Genomic DNA, 23885 nt, shown 5'->3' on the forward strand with positions numbered 1-23885 from the left:
CAAATGTACAGGGGAGTGAATGAAGAGCTTTTCTGGGTATGGAGGTACCAGGTAGGAAAAGAGATGTGCTCTGGGGTCAGTCATTACTCAACCACAACAATAGTGGTGATAAAGTGCTAGCCTGCCTCCCAATAACATCCTTGAGATGGATCACTGCTCAGCAGCTCTACATATTTAATACTTTGCTGGGATCTTAGGAAGCCAGAGACCCAAGCTATGTCTCATACATAGCCTGCACATCAGCAAAGTTGTATGGCATGATTGACTCCTTCATTTTATGTTGCAGCTTTCTGTTTGTAAGGTCTTTGAATAATCACTGATAAACATAAATTACACAAATTAAAATTAACATTATCTATTTTAACTTCCTTTTAGGCCTTAGGAATTCAAAACCTTACTAGTGTCTAATTTAGGGCTGCAAGGCTAGAAAAGGTTTAGAGTAATTGAATTAAATGAAAAAACAAAACCAAATCCCAGTTTGGTAATTATAAACATTTTTGCCAATAAAAGAAAAGAGCAGAATATTTTCCCAGAAGAATGTTGACACCTAAAGCCATTATTTAAATTCCAATTCTGACAAAGATGCCTCTCTATGTCTCAATATCAATGATCACTAAAAAGGATGGAAATCTTGTATATGAATCGCCAAAAGTCGTTTGGAGGCTTTGGACCTGTATAATTCATGTAACCATAGCTTTTATCTCCTTTTAGTTCTCTGCCAATCCCTAAATTCAGTTCATGCCTGTATTCTTAAGCTCTCTATCCCTCCCCCTTACTTCTTTAGGATAGTCTAGAAGCCTGTATGGAATACAAAGACCTCTAAATGTATCTTTTGTATTCAGCCCTGTATGCTCAGTGTAAATGTAAACCATTTGGAGGAAGCATCTTTTTCATGGCACCTATAAAGATGCCCTGCACATAGTAAGTGCTTAATAAATGTTTGCTAAATTGAACTGAATTGTATTCAATACAGCACAGTTACACATGTAAATTGTAAAGATGCCTATGGATAGATGAGCAGCCAAACAATTTGATGATAAATGACTCACGTTATGAAAATGAACCTAACAATGAGTAGAATATAATCTCAGTCTTAACAGAGTTGCCTAGAACACTGAAAGGTTACTGTGATTTTCATAATTTCACATAGCCATGACATGTCAGAAATAGGGCTTGAATCAATAATATTCAGGCTATAGTTTAATAATTTTTTGTTCACAGATTTCAATCTTAAAAAATACTGCTTCTAGGAGAATGAAACCAGTATTATAAAAAAGAATTACAAACAGGAATTTAAGACTTCTCATGACCTTATGCATACCTGTGTACAAAGTTGCAAGTACCATCAATAGGGTCAATGATCCAGGTAGGGCTGTCGGTAAGGACACACTTTTCCCCAGCAGCAGTAGATTCTTCTGCAATGAACCTGTGATTAAAATGCAATCAGCCTATGACTTATAAGGAGCCCACCACCATTCCAAAAAGTCCCCACCTCATTTTCTTAACCAACAGAATGATAGGATCTTAGAAGGGACCACAAATTACATAGTCCAAACCCTTCATTTTATAAGAGAAATAGAACTTGTGAGATTTAACGTTCAATTTCTATTAGAGTTGCACTAATTTTCAGCAGTTAGGAATTTGTCCAGATGACTTAAATTCTTCAACACTGTAAAAATTGTTTCAGATTGCGTTGAGCCCTAATTTTAAAAGGGGCATAATTGTTTATATAGTTTAGGATGGGGGAGGGAGTGTTTAGCCTGGAGAAGGGAAGACTAAGAGAGGAAGAGGAGGACAATCTTCTAATATCTGAAAAGCTATGATCTGGAAGAAGGATTAGACATGATCTGCATATCCTTAGAAGCAGAACTAGAAGCAAGGGTGGAAAATTCAAGGAATCAAATGGGACTGATGAAGTGAAAACTTCCTAACTGAGCTATCTAAAGGTAGAATGAGTTCCTTTGGAGGTAGAGGGGTTCTCCCTCACAGATCTTCAAAGACTGGTTGACCACTTGTTAGGTATGTTATAGTGGGGATTCTTGTTCAGATTTAGGTTACTCTAGATGACCTCTGAGATGCCTTCTAACTCTGAGGTGTTATGATGCTTTGAAGAGTAAAAATATGCCTAAATCTCCTGTCTTTAAGAAAAATAAAGATCTTCATACAACATTACCATCCCCTCCAGCTACCCTATATTTCCCATTTCTTTAAGAAACTCCTAGAAAAGATTGTCAAAATTCATTGCCTTCATTTGTTCACACCACATTCACTTCTTCCAACCTCATCACTTGACTGAAACTACTGTCCTGAAAGTTACAAATGATTTTTGTCTTTGTAACACCAGTACTTGGTACAGTGCCAGCCACAGAATAGGTATTTAATAAGTGCTTACTGGTTTGAATTGATGGTAGAAAGATTTCATTATGATTTCTCCTTTTGCTAGCAGGGGAAGAGTTCTTCAAAAGAATGCCTGCTCTGTCATCTCTTAGATAACTCAGTAGATAGTTAGCTGGCTTTTAAGGATATATACAACTCAGAATCCTCTCTAATTGTTTTTAATGCAATGTGATAAAAGAGAGAAGTCAGATAAAGTACTAGCAAATAGGAAAGACTAAATAATTTGGGACTATTTTACTGGAAGAAGAGAAGGCTGAAGGCAGATTTTCTATGACCTTCAACTATATATGAAAGGCAATGTAATAAGGTACAAAGACCATAGGCTGAGGGCCAGTTCATTCTACTTCTAGATCTGCCACTAATTCATTGGGTGTCTTTGGGAAAGTCACTTACTTTCTCTGAGCTTCAGTTTCATCATATTGGAAATGAGACAACTGGCCTAGATGGGCTCTGAGGTTCTTTCCTACAATAAGATTTTATGACTCTGATACAGTCTACATATGGTGGTATGGTAGTAAGTCCCCAGGGTATGATCAAGAAAGAATGGGCTTACAACAGAATGGATTTCAATGAGTTATTGGAAAGGATTTCCTGTTTGCAAGAATTATGTGATATCAAAAGACTATTTAAAACCTACATTTTAGATGAAGACTTGCAGGAAGTTGATTTGTTCTAGTTTTATTAATTTGTCTTCTATCTCAGCAAGACATTCCACCCCTACTCTCCAGCTGTTTTCTTTTTTTGCTGACAAAATGCAAGCATAATGGGGGAATAAGGTAGGGAAACAAAGCCCTGAATGAATTTCCAGGAAGCCCTCTCAGTTTTATAGCCATGAGTATTATGAAACAGTAGATTGTCATAAAATAATTGCTTTACATTCACAGAGTTCAGATCATCCCCACTTTTTAAAAAATATTTTTTCCACTTCATAGTATTTTATTTTTTTCCAATTACATGTAAAGATAGTTTTCAACATTCTCTCTTGTTAGATTTTGAGTTTTTTTTCTCTCCACTTCACTCCCCCCACCCCACCAAGATGGCAAGCAATCTGATATAAGCTATACATGTACAATCATACTAAACATATTTCCATACATTCCCACTTTATAACAAAATGAAAACTATATCGTAAGGCAGATCATTTACTTCCCATAAGCACAACTGGCATTTACATTCAGTGCAAACTAAATCTCTGACAACAAATTATACCTCTGCCTCTAATTATGCAAAATTATAAGATTGTGCCTGAATCAATCTACAGTTAATAAACATTTATTAAGTTCCTATTAAGGATTAGGCATAGTGTTTAGTGTTAGAAATAATTGAAGTAATGGAGGAAAAGGACCCAAATAGATGAAGTGACTTCTTCAAATTCACAAAGCTCGTTAATAGACAGAAAGAGAACCCAGGTAACCAGAATCCCAGCCCAATGCACTTTTCTTTCAATTTAAAAAATACTTAATAAGTACTGGTGATGTACAAAGGCTGAGATTATAAAAACAAATGAATGTCCTCCAAGATCTTACATTCTTCTGGGAGATAAAACATGTAAGGGTTTAATATAAGAAAATCTATGAAGTTCTGTAAAATAAGCATAAATCCATTGTAAATAAAGTGTACATATAACATGTAAAAATACAATGATGTTTCATAAATTTGACTTATTTTATGATGTCAGTTGTAATAGACATTAATTATTTAGCAAACACTAATTTTGTTTGCCTTCTTAAAATTTCAGAATAATTTGGATAGCTTATATCTCTCAAAAAAAAAAAGTCAAGTGGTATTTAAACTTGTGTCTTCTTTTTTTCCCTTCCAATCTTCCCTGAAGGAAGTAGAATTATTCAAAATAATTCTATTGAGAAAATGCACCATGCTCCCTTCTTTGCAGAGGATACAAGGTTAATTTATTAGGTATATACAAGATATATGTATACAATGTATGTATATAAATATATGTATCAATGCCCCCTTGCCTACGCTTATCGGTTTACCTGGCTTCCATACAGATATGGTTTTGATGGAAACCGAAGAGACCAAGAGGCATAGGTGAGGGGACAGAGCATTCAAGGATTCGGGGACAGCCAATGCAAAGGCATACATAGGAAAATGGATCATCATGTTTGAGGAACTTCAAAGTAGGCCAGTATAGCTGGCATGGAGGGAAGAAAAGTGTGGGAAGACAAGAAAGATAAGAAGGATCCAGGTTATAAAGAGATATTAACGCCAAACAGAGGACTTTATATTTGATCCTGGAGGTAATAGGACAGCTCAAGTCCTAGGGCATGGTCTCAGTTTGAAAACTTATTTCTGTAACTACTTAAATTTTCCTTGTCTTATATAATTTGCTATTACATTTTAAATGAAAAAAGGATCCACACCCTTAGAATATATATACAAGAAGCAGATTAATTACTAATTGGCATGATAAATGCTGCTTGGCTTTAACAAACTTAAGCCAAAGACAAGGCTGATAATGCTTTGAAAACAAATCTGGCCGGATTGTGAAGGGAAGAGCAATGACTCATGGCATCTAAAGGTGACACCCCAGGAGAGATATTAGTTTTGTAACTTATTCTCTTCAATTAGGAAGCAGATGCCTACAAGGCATGTAGGGGAAAGACAAAAGTAAAATTCTCAGGCATCCTCCCTTCAGCCATTCATAAGACTATGCAAATATGCTTGGGGGAAATGACATTTTTAAAAGTTACATAAAATTAAATGAAATATTTAAATGAGATCCATGGAAAGCAAAAGGTAACATATTCAGCTAATCTCCTATATTTCCAGCAACATGCTTTAAGCCCATAGGGGCCATCTCCAGTCATTCTGATCTATATCTTGCCACTGGACCCAGATGGCTCCAGAGGAGAAAGTGAGGCTGGTGACCTTGCACAGCCCTCCCTCACTTAAATCTAATTCATTTGTAAGTCATGGCTTCATCTTCCTGATGTCATGGTCCTTTTCCAGACTGAAGGCCAGGGGCAGCTAGGTGGCACAGAGCCCTAGAGGCAAGAGGACCTGAGTTCAAATCCGGACTCAGGGCCTCAGACACTTAACACTTACTAGCTGTGTGACCCTGGGCAAGTCACTTAACCCCATTGCCTAACCCCCCCCCAAAAAAAGAATGAAGGACAAACAATAATCTAAACTTATGTGACAAAGAATCACATAGAGTTACAAAAGAAAAGTTCAAAGTTAAGGTGATAAGTGTAGCAAGTAATTTGCATGAAAAATACTGCTGAGTTATTCATTCATTTGAATTTATTCACTTTCATTCATTTATTCATTCATCAAAAAAGTCACTGAGAGATTTGCATCTGCAAAGCACTATGTTAGGCACTATGTAGAGGCAGCTAGGTGGTACAGCCCATAGAATGGCCCCTGGAATTAGGAAGGAAGACCTGAGTTCAAATCCATCCTCCAACACTTACTAGCTGTGTGACCCTGGGCAAACTGCTTAACTTGTCTGCCCCAGTTTCTTCATTCATTAAATGGGGATAATATTAGCACCTACCTTTTAATATTTTAAAGCTCTATATAAATGCTACCTATTATTATTATTATATGTTAGGGACACCAATATGAATATCACAGAGTCCTTTAGACTCTTACAACTGATGAGTTATATTTAATCAATCAATTGATATTTACTGGACACTTACTATATGCCCAAAAAGGTTAGGTGTTGAAGGCAATTAAAAAGTTCTTTAGAACAAAAAGAATCCTAAACTTTAGAGATTCTCATCCAACCTCCCCCCTACTGCAGGAATCTCTTCTACTCATTTCTTAAACCTGGCAATATAGTTCCTGCTTAAACATACCCAAGGATCAGGAAGTTACTACCTCACTCACTTAGAAGCCCCATTCCATTTTTTGGAATGCTCAAAGCATTTTGGTTTTATTTCTACTGATCCGAAAGCTGCTTATTGGAAACATTTACCTAGTTCTAGGGTTGCTCTCTAGAGTTAACACAGAATGTAGCCTGTAGTCCTGGGTATACTCTGTACAAATGGAAAGAGCCAATAGATTTGGATTCAGAAGACCTGGGTTGGAATCTCGGCTCTGACTCTTATTAATATGTTTTCGGCCAAACATTTCGATTATTTGAGCTTCAGTTTCCCCACCTGGCAAGCAAGATTGAACTAGATCAGTGCTTCTTCAACTGTGAAGGGGTCGCGAAAAATTTAGCAACAGTAAAAGGTTTCTGAATGTGCAACAACCAAAAATTAATTCAAAATCAAACACGGAATGAATCCGAGGTGTTTCTGGCAGTGCTTGTCCATGTTGTACGGAGCAACTTCATTGCAGCCTTAGTTCTGAACACAAAGCATGCACACTCTGCACTGTGCATGCCCTTAGGCCATGCAACAGCAAGGAATGCTGCCACTGAGAAAGGGGTCAGAAGGGGTCACGAGTGGAAAAAGTTTAAGAAGCCCTGAACTAGATGACCTCTAATTTTAGCTCCAAATTCTATGACTCCATGAGGTTAACTTCTCTTCAGTAATAGTAACAAACATTTATAAAGTGCCTACTATGTATAGAGCTCTGTGCTATAGGTTGGGAGTGAAAAGGCACAGTCCCTACACATATAGCTGTAATATGGAATATCACATGATAAATACATGATTAAAATAAAAACTAAAATCCTAGAGGAAGAGACAGGAAGAATTGGGACAGTTACTGACAAGCAGAACCGGAGAAGTCTTCATGGAAAAGGTAGCACTTGAGATGTCCTTTAAACAATGGACTCAGAGAGATAGAGGCTCCTGGGGCACAATATTATATACACATTATCACATGATAGTACTGTTAGGTATTTTACTTAGTATTTTTTCTTTGTTGCAAGGGAAGGCTAAATGGGGGAGGGGAAAAGAGGTCTTTCTAAAAATGACTATGATGCAAAGAAAAGAGGCCTCAAAAAAAAGTATTCTTCAAAAAGAAGGAACAGAAGAATGGGTTGGGATTCCAGCAGTTGAAAAAGGGTGAGAAAATATTGTTGGCATAGGAAATTACATGAACAAAGACAGGAAGTCCAGGATTTTTCTGGGAACTGAGAATAATTTTGGTTGCAATATGCAGTATATGAAGAAGAACAATATAGGATAAGGCTGGAGAGGTAGACTGTCACCAAACTGGAAAGCTTTGAATGCCAAACAATTCTGAACTGTGTCAAGTTAATAATAGAAAGGCACTGGAGATGTCTCAACAGAAAAGTGAGATATAGACCTAGGAATAAAGAACATTAGGTTGGCTGCAGTATGAAGAATATATTGAGAAAAGGGACAGTAGAGATGAAAATACCGATTACAATAGTTGAGGCAGGTGGTAGTGAGGGCCAGTGGGAATTAAGAAGAGGAAGAATTGAGAGATATGTTATGGACAGATATTGGAGAGGACTTGGTAACTGATTATATATGAAAGGTGAAGGAGAAGGAAAAGTCAGAGATAATACTCTCTAATCTGATCCTTCCTACTATCACCCTATAGTTCCTCCCCTTTTTGGCTAAACTCTGTGAAAGCTGCCCACATAAGGTGCTTTTGCATCCTCTTCTCTCATTAGAGTCTAAACTCAACATTCCATTGAAATTACTTCCTCTAAAGTATGCAATGACCTTTAAATGGACAAACCAAATGGCTTTTCTCAATCCTCATCATTCGTGACCTCTATGCAGCTGTCAATCATCAGCATCTTCCCCTGGAAAGTCTTTCCTCTCTAGTTTTTTATGCCACTATTCTCTCCTGGTTCTCCAACCACTTTCCAGTCCCCTTTACTGGATCTTCATCCAGGTCACGACAAACGACTATGTGAAAGTCACTCCAGGCTCTGTCCTGGGCACTCTTCTCCCTCTTTATTTATTATCTTGCTTGGTGGTCTCATCAGCTTCCATGGATTCAATTATCATGCCTACAAAGATGATTACAAGATTCCATGTTGTTGTTCAGTCATTTCAGTTGTGTCCGACTCTTTATGACCCCATTTGGAGTTTTCATGGCAAAGACAGTAGTTTGTCATTTTATTCTCCAGCTCATTTTATAGATGAGGAAACTGATTAAGTTTTGTAACAGGGTTAAGTGACTTGCCTCCGGTCACACAGCTATTAAGTTTCTGAGGCCAGATTTGAACTCAAGAAGATGAGTCTTTTTGACTGTAGGCCTGGCACTCTATCTACTGTGCCACCAAGATTCCATATACAGCTCTAATCTCCCTCCTGAGCTCCAGTCTTATGTAACCAACTGCCTTTTTAGATATCACAAATTGGACATGTGGTAGGCATCTAAACTCAACATGTCCAAAACAGAATTAATTATCTTTCTTTCTCCCCAAACACTCCCTTCTTCCCAAATTTATTATTTGGGGCAGCTAGGTGGCGCAGTGGAAAGAGCACTGGCCCTGAAATCAGGAGGACCTAAGTTCAAATCCAACCTCAGACCAAACACTCGACACTTACTAGCTATGTGACCCTGGGCAAGTCACTTAAACCCAATTGCCTAAAAAAAAAAAGTCAAATTTACTATTTATTAGTGAGGGAAGTCATCCAAGCATTTAATCTTGGTGTCATCCTTGACTCCTTACTCTCACCTACTCACATATGCAATCTCTTGTCCTATTAAAAATGCTTCTAGAAAATTTGGAACCAAAAGTTTTAAAAACAAATGTTAAAAATTATTTTCACATGCAACTGGGAAATAAGATATACAGGCAATGGGGTATAGAAATCTATCCTGCCCTACAAGAAAATAGAAGGGGTAGGTGATAAGAGAAGGGGCGGTGGGGGGGGGGAGGCGGTGGGGAAGATAGAAGGGAGGGCAGATTAGGGAAAGAGGTATTCAGAATGCACTCCATCTTGAGGAGGGGGAAGGGTACAAGATGGGGAGAAAATTTAGAACTCAAATAAGTTTTCAAACTGAAACCATGCCCTAGGACTTGAGTTGTCCTATTACCTCCAGGATCAAATATAAAGTCCTCTGTTTGGCATTAATATCTCTTTATAACCTGAATCCTTCTTACCTTTCTTGTCTTCCCACACTTTACTCCTCTCCATGCCAAGTACACTGGCCTACTAGCAAGGGGGCATTTATACATACATATATACATATATACATACATACATACACATATATATATATATTATGTACATATGTCATATGTACCTAATCATTTATATCTTGTTTCCTAGAAAGCATACTGCTTGGAGGCAGAAACTGTTGTTTGCCTTTGTTTGCATCTCTAGCGTTCAGCAGGGTACCTCACATAGTGTAAGTGCTTAATAAATGCTTGTTGATCACTGAATTGCATGACCCACTATATAAAGCCACCCTCAGTCATACTCTACATGCCATCCCAGCCATCTTCTTGACATGTGACCTGCCAGCACATGTGTATCCTGTCTCCCCTCTCCCAAACAAATCAATCCTTCCAATTGCTTTTGGAAAGGGCATGTTCATCAACTCCTCTATATGTGCTATTTCCCCCTATTAGAATATAAACTCCTTGAGGACAGATTGTATTACTTTTGTATCCATACCCCAGAACTTAGCACAGTGCTTGGCTTATAGTAATTGCTTAATAAAGGCATTTTCATTCTTTCATTCATTTATCCTTTATTTTAATGTGTTGTACATTTTGACCTTTGCTCTAATTAACTGAGGATATGAATGGAAAGTCTTCTAAAAACAATGATGCCATTAATTGGTCACTTCCTCTCTGTAAGCTTTGATAAAAGTGCTGGATGTGCCCACTGCCTTTTGACTCCATAGATATGGTGTGGTATGTTTAAAAAAAATTTTTTTTTTGGCTATACTCCCTGTGTCTGTTTTCACCTAGAAACTATCAAGTGTTAAGGTGCATATTGACCTAGTTGGGTGGATCTTAGTTCTTGGAGGATCCTGATCCAACATATTTTTCACCATTAGTTCATAATAGAAAGAGAAATTTTGGAAATACAATGATTTTTGGTCTTTTTGCTTAAGTTCATCATGACCATAGTAAAATGAAAGAAGTTAAGAAATGTTATTTATTATTGCCTTTGTAAAACCAATTGCTAGCTCCTTAAAAAACAAAACAAAACAAAACACTTATGCTGAGTGAAGTGGGCAGAACCAGGAGAACGTTGTACACAGTAACAGCAACATTCTATGATGACTGACTTTATGTTAGACTTAGTTCTTCTCAGCAATGCAATCATTTAAGACAATTCCAAAAGACTTATAATGGAAAATGCTATCCACATCCAGAGAAAGAATTATGGAGTCTGAATGAAGATCAAAGGATACTATTTTCTTTTTCTGTTTGTTTTTTTGTTTTTCTTTCTCATGGTTTTTCCCTTTTGTTCTAATTCTTCTCTTACAACATGACTAATGTGGAAATATGTTTGATATGATTATACATGTATAGCCTATATCAGATTGCATGTCATCTTGGGGAGGAGAGAGGGGAGAAAAATTTAAACTCAAAATCTTATAAAAGTGAATGTTGAAAACTAAAAATAAAGTTAAATTAAAAAAACTTATATTTTTATCTTATCTTTTTAAACTTCCACTTAGCCAGAACTTACTTATGCCGTCAAGTTTCATGTATAATGGGAATGGCAATAAGAATATAAAAATTCAGATCTTCTAGTGCTACATAATCTTCTTGGTCTCTGGATAAAGATATGACATTTAGAGGATGAAAAGTTGAATTGCTATTTGTGACCACTTAAAAAACTTATTCTTAGAGAACCCTCTGCCCCCTTTCTTTCCTGAGCACATTAGAGTGATGTGCAAGACTAAAGATCATTCTATATTTTTATTAGTTTCATTTGTTGTTCCTGGCAAAGACTTCAGCACCCAGTGGAAGCCTGTAGGTGATAAGCTTCTCTTTACTTAGTTCAAGAAAGCTGACACAGTTCCATCCATCACCAGAACCTGCTCTCAAGGAACTTTACATTCTATCAGGAGAGACAACACCTACATATATTAAGTCTATGAAGAACAAATACATGGTAGTTTAGGGAGAGAGGACACTAGCCACTGGGGAGATTAGGAAAGGTTTTTGTTAGAAGGTAGAACTTGAACTGAGCCTTGACAGAAAGGATTCTATGAGGTAGGTGTGAGGAGGAACAGCATTCCAGGCATAAGGGATAATCAATGCAAACCCACAGAGAAGGAAGGTAGAGGGCTGTGTAGGTGAGGATAACAAGAAGCTTAGTTTGACTAGGTCAGAGGTTACTGGAAGAGGAGGAAACGCTGGAAAGGTAAATTGGGGCCAGGTTGTGAAGGACTTTAAATGACAAACAAATGAGTGTCAACACCATTAACCAAAGAACACAGTTTTCCCATTTTTGTAATGATTTTTTTTTTGTTATCCCATCCAGGACTTCATTTTTATAAAAGTCATAGAATCTCAGTTGGGGAAACAGAGGCTCAGGGAGGATAAAGACTTGCCCAAAGTAACACTGTTGGTTAGTGGATGAATAATAATAAATAACAAGATAAACAATAATAATAACAGCTAGCATTTACAAAGCACTTTAAGGTTTGCAAAGTATTTATGCTACTTCTTTTGTTCCTCACAATTATGCTGGTGAAGTAGTTGCTATTATTCACCTCTTTTTACAGATGAGGAAATTGAAGCTAAGAGAGAGTAAGTGAATTGTCCAGAATATGACATAGCTAGTTAAGCATCCGAGGTAGGATTTGAACTTGTCTTCCTTTCTCGAAGTCCCACATTATATACACTGTACCATTTAGCTGTCTCATTAGCAGAACCAAGTGTTTTAACTTATTTTATGGTTCTGCTTAGGTCCTACAGGTAAAATATCTACCTTACTAAAATATTAAATCCTATATTACACAATAAAGGATATTTGCCTGAGTAGACTGCAGACTTACTGTAGATTTACACAGAAGCTCAAACAAAATAATATCTATATTATCTGTTGCCAAAACACCCACTAGACCATGCAATTTCAAAGTCAGATTTATCAGAGTAAACTGGTTTTTAAAAATCCAGAAGCAACACTAATTTAATCATATTCAGCCTCACAGTGACCTCAGAATCTTGATCAGTATTCTGAATAACTTGGCAGTGTCCCATTTCAACTACACCCAGGTTACAGGAATCATTTCTTTCCCATATCGCTACAGAAACCTCAAGTACTAGGGTAGTTCCTAAAGGCAGCCCAAAATAGCATTTTGGTTGACTTACTACATCAAGAATAAAAGCAATCAAGATGATTAATGTGGTTGCCCTGGCCAAACAACCCAAAACACAACAATTTTTAAAAGCTTATGAATTTTTAAAGAGATGTTAGACATCCTAGTTTAATAATAAATTAAAAAATAGGGAAAGTAGGCAAAGCAAAATTGGGGTTAGAACATAAAGGACCATTAGCCAAGAGCACTGTGGCATTGCTAAGAATGATAAGGCCTATAAAAAAGAAAATATAACCAGAACATGTTTGTTACTTTGCATCTGTATGGTATTTCTGCTTGCAGTGTTTTCTGGCCACCATAGAGAGAGATACAGGTATATTTAAGAAAGAGGTTGAAAAATGTTTGTTCTCTTACTTTTAAGCTAACTCTTTCAGTCACACTCCAGATTCATACTAATGGGAGTCAAAACAGAAATTCATCTACCAAAAAATGTTACCAACACCCATTGGCAGAGAGTGTATTTCATGGAGAGAATTTGGCAACCCCTAAAATAACCTAAGGAGTCCAAGAAGAAATGAGGGCAGCATGAGGTCATGAAGAAAGACAGCTGAGAAACTGACGTGTCAACATCAAAAAGAGTCTGATCATTCATTTCATGAGCGAAGAATGGTCAATGGAAACTGGTTATGTGTAAGGATCTGTGAGAAACACTTCTATGCATTTCTAACTGTAAAGGGATATGCCTTCTCTTATCATTGGTAAAAGCTGTTATAACTCTTGCATATTTAAGAAATTTGGAGATTGTAAAATTGTAATTATAGGATCCTGGAAAATCCTTAATCTCATCTAAAGGGATGGCTCTATTCTGGCCCCGATTATGCTATAATTCTATTCTGCTGTTGCTTGGGCCTACAGGGTTCCTACACGGCTCCTTGGATAAGGAAGCTATTGGCTCATCCAGTCACAATGATGCTTTTCCTGAAGGTTTCTCTAGCACTAGACTCCTGACGTGTTTGTCTTGGCCCATTTCTTTCTGGTCTGTTCTCTTTGCCTAAAGAATATACATTTGCTGGTTGTATTGATGGGTTCTATCCTTTGGTGAACTTCAGCTTCTTCCACCTATAGCAGGCAGTTCTTAACCTTTTTTTGTATCATGAACCCCTTTGGCAGTTTGGTGAAATGTAGGGATCTCTTCTTATAATGTTTTAAAAGCACAAAATAAAATAAAAAATATATACGATTACAAAGGAAACCAATTATATTGAAATAGTTATCAAAATACAAGTAATGGACCCCAAGTTAAGATCACCTGACCTATGTGTTTAAGCTAACAAATAGTAATAATAATAGTAGTAACAATAATAATAGGTAGGATTTATATAGGTCTTTAAGGATTAGAAAGCATTTTCCAAATATTAGTTCAGCTAATCCTCACAATGACCCTAGAGGGTAGGTGCTATTATCATCCCCACTTTGCAGAAAAAAAAACTTATGCAAGCAGAGTTTTAAGTGACTTGCCCAGAGTCACACAGTTGTTGAGGCTAGTTTTGAATTCAAGTCTTTTCTGACCACGGGTCCATAGCTCTATCCACCATGTCACCTAACTGCTAGAATCTTAATAGCGGCCACGTGGCCAGTACCATCTTTCTACTGAGCACTTCTGCATTGAATTGTTTCCCTCTGAAGGCCAGACTCCTTACTACTACTACCTGTTTTAAAGTTCACATTCCGTTCTGGATCACCCTGTTCCATGCCTGAGGAGGGCCAACAAGTCTCAGCTCATTTATAGAACAGTTTTAATTACTATCACAGCTTGGCTATCAGTTGTTTCCATAACCCCAAGTTCTTTTTAAAGATTACTTTTCAGTCAAGTAATGTCTCTCCCCACCTCCTCACCCCCCAAATCCCTGGGGAATGGTTTTCTAGAATAATGTTATTAATTTTAAATTTAAAAATAAAGCCACCATTTAACATACATATTGAATAAGTCATTATCTCTACTAGGTGGAAGAAGGGGAAAAAGGAAGTGGTTCCCCCACACATACCCTTCTGAACACAGTAGGGAGAAAAATTTCTCTCAGCCTTATTCTTACAATCATTCCTTGACCTATAACTTTGTAGACAGAAAAGAAGAATGGAATAATAGCTTCTAGTAAAGAAACACATAAAGGCACTCCCTTAGATAGAACACAACTGCTGGCTCCATTTGGGGCCAAGCTTTTCTTGGGAAGACATGCCTGCAGCAGCAAAACAAATAACAGAGGCCGTAACTATGCCTCTGCCTACATTTGTCCCACAAGCATTCTCCCTCATTATTGTAACTATTCCCATCCCCCCTTGTAATACCCTTACCTATGGGAAGGGAACTTCTTCCTTAGTTCAGAAATAATTAAATCTTCCACAAGATGATCTGTTTCTGTCACAAGATCTGCAGCTGATGTTTTTGTGGACACACGTTTTTCCTCGGTAAGGGCTTTTTTAATAATCTAAAACAAAATGTAGGTGACAAATTAAACTCATTCTCATCATCTAGTCAAATATATTCCTCCCCTTATTGAATATCATCTTTGGAATCAAGATGGGGGAGTGTACCAGTAAGCTCTACATAATGTATATGTTGTAAGTGTGTATGTGTGTGTGTGTGTGTGTGTATGGAATCAATTTACCAATATACATATAGGAATTATATGAACACAACTATACATATAGGAATTATATGAACACAACTAAAAACACACTTTACAGAAATAAAGACACAAATAATTGGAGAGGCATTAATGGCTCATATTTGAGCCATGCTAAAATAATTAAAATGATATTAACCAAATTAACTTACACAGTTAGTGTGCCACACCAAATTACTACTTAGATATTTTATAGAACTAGAAATCCAATAACAGAAATTCATTTGGAGGAACAAAAGGTTAAGAATGTCAAGGGAAATAATGAAAAAACAATCAGGAAGGAAGAGAATCTAGCAGTACCAGATCTCAAACTATACTACAAAGCAATAATCATGAACATAGGCAAGCTGTTCTGTGGATTAAGTATAAAAGACCCAGAAGCAATCAAACATAGTCACATTGTGTTCCAGAAACCCAAGGACTTTGGCAAAAACTGTTGAGAAACTGGAAAAGTAGCCTGGAAGAAATTAGATTTAGACCAATATCTCACACAGCATAATGCAATAAGCTCTAAAGTCCTAGATATAAAAAGTCATACCATAAACAAATTAGAGAGATAGGAGGGAGATACCTTTCACAGCTATGGATAGTAGATGAATTATTGACCAAATAAGAGATAGAAAAGATCACAAGATAAACTGGACAGATTACATTGCACAGACCAAATCAATACAGTTAGAATTAAAACGGAAAGAGTTAACTGAGGAAAATCTTTGTAGCAAATTTCTCTAACAAAGTTCTGATCCAAGATGTACGTGTGTAGATGTAATCAATGCAAGTATATCAGAACAAAAGCAATTTCCCAATAGATAAATGGTTATAGGATATGAAGAGGCAGTTCTCAAAAGAAGAAAGATAAGCTAACAATAATAACTACAGCGAAACTACATATTGTGCTTCAAGGCTTACAAAATGCTGACTATAGATTATCTCTTTTTGTCTTCACAACAAATCTTTGAAGTATGCACTATTATTATACTCATCTCAGAGATAAGGGAACTACTGCTGAAAGAGGTTCAGTGACTTTCCTAAGAGTCAAACATAAGTTGCTGAGGCAAGATTCAAATTCATCTTCTTGACTCCAAATCTAGCACTATATCCACTATTTAACCCAGATGGCTCTGGAGGAGAGACTGAGGCTGGTGACTTTGCCCAGCCCTGCCTCACTTAAATCCAATTCACTTGCAAGTCATGACATCACCTTCCAGATGTCACGGTCCTCTTTGAGAACGAAGGACAAACAACCAACAATGGACAATCTGTGAGGAGCAGTTAGGCAACACAGGTTCTTCTTTCTTTCTTTTTTTCCTTCCTTCCTTCCTTTCTTCCTCCCTCCCTCCCTTCCTTCTTCTCTTCCTTTTTCTCCCTCTGTCCACATAGGGAATTATAAACTTACCTGTGGGTGCTCTACCCAAAGAAATATAAAATTTTGATTGCTGAAACCTTGGGGTTTAAGGGCTAGATTTCTTTTTTAAAGGTCAGGCCTAAACCTAAATCATTCTGGCTCTCATTGATTGGCCAACAATGGGGCCCAGCCCAAGCCTCATTTGGTCATTATTTGAGCTCTGATGGCTCCGAGTGAGTGTATATAGTAATTGTTTCTGTTTTGGTCAGAAACCCCCAGAGTCCTACCCTTCCAGATTGATTTTTTTTTCTTTATGACTAGGTAAAAGAGGCCATTCTCTGCCCCATTCCTTTCTAGCCTTAATCACTGAATGGGCATTGCCTCAGACAAACTGAGACCTGGGAAAGACCTTTACTTCAAAAGGCCAAAGTCTCCCACTGCATCCAGGGCCATCTCCAGTCGTCCTGATCTTGCCACTGGACCCAGATGGCTTCAGAGGAGGGAGTGAGGCTGGTGACTTTGCACAGCCCTGCCTCACTTGAATCCAATTCACTTGCAAGTCAGGACATCACCTTCCTGAAGTCAAAGTGATGTCTCTTCCAGAATGAAGGATAAACAACAACAACAACAACAACAACAATTATCAACACATAAAAGCTATCAACAACCATTTGAGGAAAAGCCTCCGAATATGTACTTATGATAAGAGAAATGCAAATTGTAAAAACTCTGAAGTTCTACCTCACACCCATCAGATTGATAAAAATGACAAAAAAGAATCATGACAATTGCTGGAAAGCATTTGGGAAGAACAGCATACTAATGCACTTTTGGGGGAGCTGTAAAATAGTACAACCATTCTGGAAAGAAATTTAGAACTATACTATACCCTGCCCCAAAGTCATTAAACCATGAGTTACTAAACCTTTTAGCCCAGTGAGGCCACTTATAGGTGTGTATATCCCAAAGAAATCAGAGAAAAAGTAAAAGACCTATATTTTTTTTTCAAAAACAACAACAAAAAAAATAATTTCATAGCAACAGTTTTTCTTGCAGCAAAGAACTGGGGGCAAAGTGTACACCTATAAATGAGAATGAGTTAACAAATTATGGTATATGAATGAAATGAAATATTATTGTGCCATAAGACATGATGAAAAGGACAGATTCAGAGAAACCTGGGAGGACTTGTATGAACTGATGCAGAGTAAAGTGAGCATAACCAGAAGAACAATTTATACAATGACAACAGCTTCTAAAGAAAAACAACTGTGAAAAACTTAAGAACTCTGTTTAGTGTAATGACCAATTACACTGTCTCTAGAAGACTGATGGATGGATCATGCTTCCCACTTCTTGGCAGAGTGCTAATAGTTTAGAGGTAGAGAATGAGGTATACACTTTCAACATGACCAATGTATGGATTTGTTTTTTGTTGATTACATCTATTTGTATAAGGAAGAATTTTTATTTGAGAGGAATAGGGGAGGCAGATATTTGAGTAGGTGGAGAGCAGTAGTGATAGTGATTCTGGGAAGAGAGGGGAAGAGAAAAAGAGAAGGGGGAAGGGAGGGGAGGGGAGGAGATGGAGGAAAGAAAGAGAGAGGGAGAGGGTGAGGGAGTGGACTAGGGAAAGACAGAGGGAGAGGGAGGGAGAAAAGAAGGAGAAGGAGAGGAAGGAGAAGACAGAGGAGGAGGAAGGGGAAGGGAAGGGTGGGGAGGGGAAGAAGAGGGGAAAAAATAAAGAAAAAACCTCAATGAAGCATAAAAACACACACAGAAGAGAACAGAAAGAAACTCATAAGGGGACATAGTGAAGCAGGGTAGTATTGAAACATGCAAAATTTCAAAACCACACTTTAAATAATATGCTAATTAAAAGCCATGTATAATAGAAATTCATGGTATAATATACAATCACATTTTTTTCTATTCTTTGTATAAAAAAAAGTCAGGATTTGTTGACCATATCATAATAAAACATTTTTAGAAATAAGAAAACTCTATTCTAATACAGGCAGATAAACCTTTATGCACAAAATCTATTATTATAACACAAGACAAGTCAGCTAGGTGGTGCAGTGGATAGACTTCCTGACCGGGAGTCAGGAAGACCTGAATTCAAATTCAGCCTCAGATATATACTACCTGAGTGGCCTTGTGCAAGTCACTTCACCTTTGTTTGCCTCAGTTTCCTCAAGTGTAAAATGGGGATAATCACAACACCTACCTTCTAAGGATATTGTGAGGTGCAAATGAGATATTTGTAAAGCACTCAGCACAGTACCTGACACATAATAGGTGCTATATAAGTGCTCATTCCCTTCCCATCTTTTCCCTCCTCCCATGTTAGCCAGAAGTATACAACTGAAAAGATGTTCTTTCACTTGTCTCTGAAATGGACTTGCTTTTAGAAAAAAAATTTTTTTTTAATGTTTTCTAGTGGGTGTGTTATATCTGTGTAGAATTATACATTTAAATCCCTATTATCTTCTAGGTCTGACATCAGTGTTGCTACATAATGCTGTAAGCTTGGGTTTATGCTTTTTATTTTTTTGATAAATATAAGTATTTATATGTTTATGTGTTGTAATTTACTTGCTTTATTATAGGAATAAAAAGAAGTGGATATGCCTTGGGCTATAAATTAAAGTGCTGAAGTCCAGAATATTGATAATGAACTAAATTTGTTGTGAACATGTCTTGGCTGCCATCAATTTAAGGTTCAGAAAGTCATTAGCAAATCAAATAGAGATGCAAATGAACTGGCTTTAACAGAAATCTGTTTCTTTCTATTCTTTTCTTGAACTTAGATTTACAATTTCCATATATATGTTCAAGCCCTCTCCAATAGCATGACTTACATCACTGCGCCTAAGGCAATCAATCTAGGGATGTGTTTTGATATTTTCCCATAACTAACAATAATAATAATGCCTAGCATTTATATAACTCTTTAAAGTTTGCAAAATGCTTTACATATATTATTTATTTTGATCCTCATAGGGTACATGCTTTTTTTATCCATATTTTACAATGAGGAAATTGAATCTGAGAGAGGTTACATTCAGGGTCACACAGCTAGTGTCCAAGGAAGTATTTGCGCTTAGATCTTCCTAACTCTGGGTAGCTAGGGGGCACAGGGGATAGAGTGCTGGATCATTTTCCTGAGTTCAGATCTGGCCTCAGACACTTACTAGCTGCATGACCCTGGGCAAGTTACTTAACCCTGCTGGCCTGTTACCTCATCTGTAAAAATGAGATGGAAAAGGAAATGGCAAACCATTCCAATATCTCTGCCAAGAAAACCCCAAATGGGGTTACAAAGAGTTGGACATGACTAAACAATAACAACTTCTTAACTCCATGTCTGGCCCTCTATCTATTATGCTACCTTGCTGCCAAATTGATGAAAATGCACACTCTCATTAAAAAGCTCCCACTCTAGTTTATAAATAAACAAAAGAAATCTGTTTTCTGATAATCTTTCACTTCAACTTGCTCTTTCAACAGGCTTAAAATAACCATTAATATTACAATTTGTTAGCAGTGTAACAAATGATACAAAGACATATTTCAGCCATGCATCAGCCGTGAGGAAGATCACGACCAGAATTCCCTCTAGCAATCAACTCTAACTGCTGACTTCTTCACAGACACAGGCAACAGAGTTTTCTCAGGATGATGCTTGAAAGTCTTTCAAGAACCCTCTTCAGGATATCTCTCTTCTTCACAGATTAAGAGTTAAACTCAGTTCTGTCAAAATGTCCCTCCAGTCTTTCTCAGTGTTATAGTTAATTCACTCAGTCTCTCAGCAAAGAAGCTTTCATTTCTTTCTCTTCTTGGCAAAGTTTCCAGATGACAGTAAAATTATCTCTTCAAGATTCTGTTCCTTCTCAAAGATAAAGTACCAATAAGCAGTCTTTACCAGAAAGGCTATTTAAACTAGAGCTACATTTAAGAAAAAGTAAAGTCTGTTCTTAAAGAGTTTATGGGGGCAGGAGTGTTAGAGGAAAGCGTAGATAAGTAAATACAAAATATGACAATGATAAACTACATACAAAGTGTCCATTTGTCCTTAACTGTTTTCAAATAAGAAAAGGTTCTATGGAAGAGGTGTTATTAAGAGGTGTCAGTAGAGCAGCTAGGTGGCACAGTGGATAGGGCAACGGCCCTGAAGTCAGGAGGACCTGAGTTCAAATCCGGCCTCCAACCAAACACTTGACACATACTAGCTGTGTGACCTTGGGCAAGTCACTTAACCCCAAATGCCTTACCAAAAAAGAAAAAAAGTTTAAAAAAAAGAGGTGTCAGTGGTTCAAAAAGTATCAGTGGTGCAATTAAAAGAATGGAATCCACTCAAGTTCCTTAGACTTGCATTCAAGGCCCTATCCAATTTGGTGCTTTCCTATCTAATTTTTATTTTTTGGTCAGTAAGCCAATAAGCATTTTTTAAGTGTTCACTATGTTCTGGGCACTGTGCTAAGTACTGGGGATACCAATAGAAGCAAAAAGAAACAGTCCCTGCCCTCAAGGAGCTTACATTCTAATGAGGGATGACAACATGTGAACGAGGATAGGAGAGAGGTCAGGTAAGAAGGTACCAGAGTAGGGGCATGGTAACTGAGTCTACAGAATGAGGGATAACTGGGGTTCTTCTCCAAAATAGAGGAAGAGCCCACAGGAGTATAACCAGGGGGCAGTTGAGGCATGGTGATTAAGTCCAGGAAATAGAAAATAACCACACCCACAGTGAGTAACCCTCCACCTAGAAGCCTGTGTAGTCTCAGCAGTTGCCTGTCTAAATTTATAATCCACTGCTCCTGAATGTAGCCTTCTGCTATAGCAAAACTTGCTTACTCATTACTCACCAAACACCATGTGTCCTCTCAACTTTTGTTCACACCTTTCTCTCCATCTAAAATGGTCTCCCTTCTTGCTGAGTATTTAAGACCTACCCACTTTTCAGAGTCAGTGGCAATGTAGTGGATAGGGTACTAGGCTTGGAATGAGGAAGACCTGGCTTCAAATGGAGTCTCAACTTTTTACTAACTGTGTGATCCTAGACAGATCACTTAACCTCTCATTTTCCTCCTCTGTAAAAGAAAGGAATTTGGACATGATATCCTCTAAGGCAGAACTGTCATACTCACTGCTCACCTGCTAAGGGTGGCCCCAGGCAAATGAAAATGTAATTGGAAAATGTTAAACAAAAATAAATAAAAATATGATAGAACATAAAAAATGTTAATATTTGGTTTTCTAAGTCAATATGTGGCCAGAAGGGATCCTTATGTATGGTTTAGTGGGCCCATTTGAGTTTGAGTTTGACACCACTGCTCCAAAGGTTTTTCCAACTTTTCCAATCTTTGATTTTATGATCCTTCCTTCAAAGCCCATGTTATGGTGAACAAGGGCAAGGACTAGCTTATATCCAAAGAAGCAAAATTTATTTCCTGGGCCTATTTTATTAAGGGAGCTGTAAGGCAGCTTTTCATCTTGTCTTTAAATCCAACCTTGCTTGGTAAGAGATGCGACTATCATCTAAGGATTGATAAGTGAGTGGGTGATAAGTGAGCTTCATCTGTGCTTGCTGTAGAGGATATAAAGCCTTCCCAGGACATCCAAGGCTAGAAAAAGAAAGTGACAAACAAGTGATAGAAGGCCTAAGTATCACATATGTGGAATCAGTCCATTATTAACCTCCCTTCCCCAACTGTAAGGCAAATCAAGTAGATTGCCACTTCCTACTTCTACCTACGACCCTGAGGCTGCCTTCTTATCCCCTTGAAGTTCACTTTCATCTGTCCTCAGCTGCATAAAAATGTGTTCTTTATAAAAATTTTTTTTTTAAAAAATGTGTTATGTGTGGGAAGGGGGATGCCCCCAGTATTACTTTTCTTATCCCAATCCTCCAAGGATGGCAAAGTATCAGTGGCAATGCATAGTCTAGAACATTGTAAAGGTAGTTCACTGAATCCTGCTTCACATATGCAAGAGTTATACAAATAAGCTTCTTTGTAGACAATAAAGTATCATGGCAGCAACTCCAGAAAACTTTGCAAAACCACACACGGGCCCTATAAAGTAAATGTAACTGAAAAATTCTGCCCGCAGAATATAATTCCTAATTTCACCACGTTTGTCCAGTTCAAAAGGGTACTTACATGAGGGGCAGCTAGGTGGCGCAGTGGATAGAGCACCGGCCCTGAAGTCAGGAGGACCTGAGTTCAAATCCGGCCTCAGACCAGACACTTGACAAGTACTAGCTGTGTGACCTTGGACAAGTCACTTAACCCCAAATGCCTTACCAAAAAAAAAGGATACTACATGTAGACATTCAACATCCTAATAATTATTTGTATGTAAGTATAAGTTACACATAATGAATGATTTTGGAGATTAAAAAAACACTGTGAAAAAGTATATACAATGTTGTTCCCATATACCCTAACTACTTATATTAAAATAATTAATTGCCAAAATTTTAAAGGTAAGATAATTCTATATTAATAGGATAAAATGGTGAGGGAATTTTAAAATACAAGCCAAATGTTTTATTTACAGAGTAACTATTAGGTTCAGGCAAATTTGATTTTTGGATAGATTTATACCCACAGGTAAGATGGCCAGAAAAATCCATCTACTGGTATTTGTTCCCACAGTTATTTCCCCTCAGTCTACTTAGGGATTCTAAACATTCCAATAGGCTAGTGTGTGTCCTACTTTATCAACATTACTAAGCTACTCAGTTACTAAGTATGCATGCAAGTTCACAGACCTCCTGCACTAGATCTCTCTCACTAATTAGTATCCTGTAAATGTTTAACAAGTTATACTGAGTACATTGACCCTAGTCATCAAAATCTGGATTTTAACTTTGAGAGAAAGAATACTAACAAGTTCCAACTTTAGTGTAGGCCTTGGAAACCAAATGCCCTAAAAATTTTATTCTTGTCCAATCAGTGAGCCATACTAGAAAATTCCTGATTGTGTACTATTGTTCTCTTTCATGTTATTAAATCTCCACCATTCTCAACAACTCCATGTATGGATGCTGCAGAACCTGGATTTTGAATAGCCACTTATTCATTAGAAACCAAAGTCCCAGAATCACAGAGCTGGAAGGAACCTTGGAGACCATCTCACCCGTCTTGTACCTGAACAAGAACACCTTCTACATAAATCCAACAAGTGGTCAATTAAGACTTTCCTGATTCCAAGGCCAGAGCTCCATCCACTGGGCCACCTAGCTGCCCCCTTCCCTCCTGTATTACTCAGGCTGCAAGTCTGGGATCATTCACAGATTCAATCCCACT

The 23885-nt window shown here is 37.5% G+C and overlaps 1 protein-coding gene across 1 annotated transcript in view; it reads right to left on the bottom strand.

The window, feature by feature from the left end:
* Positions 1-23885, bottom strand: part of LOC114054277 (inositol monophosphatase 2) — a 77025-nt gene that overhangs the window by 26567 nt on the left and 26573 nt on the right. The window contains exons 2-3 of the mRNA XM_027877470.1: positions 14890-15023; positions 1322-1426 (exon numbers count right to left, since the gene is read on the bottom strand). Of these exons, the coding sequence (XP_027733271.1) occupies positions 1322-1426; positions 14890-15023 (239 nt within the window). The remainder of the gene's footprint in view (positions 1-1321; positions 1427-14889; positions 15024-23885) is intronic.

The sequence above is a fragment of the Vombatus ursinus genome, unplaced genomic scaffold (genome assembly GCF_900497805.2).
Source record: "Vombatus ursinus unplaced genomic scaffold, bare-nosed wombat genome assembly UNPS02014812.1, whole genome shotgun sequence".
Lineage (NCBI taxonomy): Eukaryota > Metazoa > Chordata > Mammalia > Diprotodontia > Vombatidae > Vombatus > Vombatus ursinus.